General features: G+C 41.0%; 1 protein-coding gene and 1 non-coding gene across 2 annotated transcripts in view; both read left to right on the top strand.

Moving 5' to 3' along the window:
* LOC121956325 (phenylalanine--tRNA ligase alpha subunit-like) overlaps positions 1–2,500 on the top strand; it is a 24,737-nt gene that overhangs the window by 12,037 nt on the left and 10,200 nt on the right. The window contains exons 8-10 of the mRNA XM_042504471.1: positions 196–405; positions 547–665; positions 2,146–2,238. Coding sequence (XP_042360405.1) covers positions 196–405; positions 547–665; positions 2,146–2,238 — 422 coding nt within the window. The remainder of the gene's footprint in view (positions 1–195; positions 406–546; positions 666–2,145; positions 2,239–2,500) is intronic.
* Positions 2,281–2,406, top strand: LOC121957337. Its single transcript, XR_006106754.1, has one exon.

The raw sequence follows: 2,500 nt of genomic DNA on the forward strand, positions 1-2,500 counted from the left end.
TATAATTATTTTGTAACATGATTTTAAATATTTAAATATCCTGATTAAACATTTTGTCCTAGCTTGTTAAATATAATTTGTAAATATAATTAGTTGCTTAATATTTTTTTCCCATGTTTTTGACAGAAATTAGTTGTTTGAGGTTCAAAGGTTTAAATTCTTGTGAAATGAGACGATAATGACGATAATCTTTAGCAGCAGCTCGAGATTATTGGCATTCCTTTGCTTTTTTATTGTAATTTTACTGGGACTGAACAAACTGTTGATATTTTCAGTGATGTGTCTCTTGCGTTTGTCCCCGTGCAGAAACTGTCCTTCGGGAAGATCGGCTTCAGTAAGGCGATGTCCAACAAGTGGATCAGAGTGGACAAATCATCCGAGGGCGGCCCGCGGATTTTCAGGACTGTACGTGTTTAACAAACTCTGTAAAATTGTTTTTTTGAGCGGCCGTCTGAATGAGGAGTGTTTGACTCTGTGTGTGTGTGTGTGTGTGTGTGTGTGTGTGTCTCTGTGTCTCTGTGTCTCTGTGTCTCTGTGTCTCTGCAGGTGGACAGCATCGAGGACCAGGTCAGAGAGAAGCTGCTGCAGGTGCAGAACGGAAACACCTCCGAGCTGGAGGAGAAAGAGAAGAACGAGCTGAAGAAGAGGAAGCTGCTCTCTGAAGTGTGAGTCCGCAGAGTTTTAACCCTTTCAAACCTGGAGCCACATCGCTTTTCTTGTGCTGCTCTCGGACGCCTTTCACGAGTATTTTAACCCTTGCCCCCTGTGCAAACTGGTGCGATTTTTTTTAAAAGCACGTGGGAAAAAGTCAGTGAGCAAATTTTTAGAAATGTTCCAGAAATTGCAAAAAATTAGTAGATATAGATTTTTTTAAGTTAAGGGAAAAAGGAAAAAAATCTATTTCTAATTTTCTTTGTCATTTTCATGATAAAAATATGTAGCAGAATTAATATATATTTTTAAATACTTTTCCAATTCTTGTTTGTTTGATTTTTTTTAGAGATACACTGTGTCAATAAAAAAAAAATATGGAACCTATGTTAGTCATTTCCACGACAAAATAAGTATTTTTAAAAAAGAGTATTGGGAAAAAAACTCTTTTACGATTCTTGTTTGCCTTCTTTGTTTTTTAAACTTTATTTTTTTAATGACTAATTTTCAGGTATTTTTCTTGTACCTTTTACACTTTTCTTGCTGTTTTGAGGGTCATTTCTTTGTTTCTCCTCCCATGTTTTTGAAACAAAACAAGCCAAATTGCTCAAAGGGTTAAACACAAGCTGTGATTGAGTCCTTTTCTCTGCCAGAAGGTGGCAGCAGAAAGTTTGTTGTTTTCCCTCCAGGAGTCAGCGTGATGTTTGCATCAGAGCTGAGACGAAACCGTCCGCCGTCTGCTGCTGTGAGCAGAGACTGTGATTGTTCTGCTGCTGACGCCTGAATCAAACTCCTCATGAGAGTTCGGCAGAGATTTGGGATTTCTTTTTGGCTCCTGTGAGAGCTTTGGGTGACGGACGTGTCGTCAGATGGTGGATGTGTTTCATCACATTGTTTCAGTCGATGAGGTTCCTTTGCTGTATAAAAAATGTGAGGTATAAAGACGGCAGCAGTGGGTGCTGTAAGGATCGCCGGTTATGAACCGTAGAGCCGAATGTCCGCAGCATCCAGCGACTCGAGCTTTTCCATAAAAGACATCACCATGATATGAAACAGATAAACGGCTGCTGCCTGACTTTGTATTCACGTTTGTGTCTCTTCTTTTTGACAGTTGCATGTTTTAATCTTGTTCTCGTGGGTGTTGTCGTGGCAGTTTGGTGCGTCCAGTTGGCTTCGGTTTGAGCGACGAGTCGTGTAGTCGGTGATCGTTCATCAGGCGTTTTTAAGTCTTCATAAAAAGTCTGCTGAATCCAGTCGGTTAGTGTGCACTCCCTGTGTTTTAGGATTGTGAAAATTGTGACGTTTATTCCAGGTTTTAAGATAAATCTGGACCAGCTGTGATTTAGAAAATCATCAGAAAATTAATTGGCAACTAATTTGATTTTCTGTTATCTTTTTTGTCGAAGTTAAAATGTTCTCAACATTCACGCAGGCGTGAAGCCGTCCTCTGTGTCTTTGGGGTTTTCTGCAGCGATGTTTTCTTTCTGTGTTCAGGACGGTGAAGTCGTACTGGATCAGGAAAGGCGGCTCGTTCAGCACCACCGTCACCAAACAGGAGACGGAGCTCACTCCCGAGATGATTGCCAAGTGAGTACAGCTGCTGCTTAATCCGTCTCTTCGGTGTCCCGTCTGTCCTCCTCCGTCTGTCTGTGACGGTGTGAAGGACATCAGACCGAGGACGCAGAGAAACCTCTGCCCATTAAAGGGGACACGTCCAAAGGTGTGGACTTTGTCCTAAAGGCAGGGCAGGACAAAATGATTTAAAAAATAAAATAAAAAAAGCAACGAAACAGAAGCAAATGATTGATTTAGACTGACGTGTGGACCACAAAATGCTGAGATCTGCAGT

This window comes from Plectropomus leopardus, chromosome 17, assembly GCF_008729295.1.
Source record: "Plectropomus leopardus isolate mb chromosome 17, YSFRI_Pleo_2.0, whole genome shotgun sequence".
NCBI classification, from domain to species: Eukaryota; Metazoa; Chordata; class Actinopteri; order Perciformes; family Serranidae; genus Plectropomus; species Plectropomus leopardus.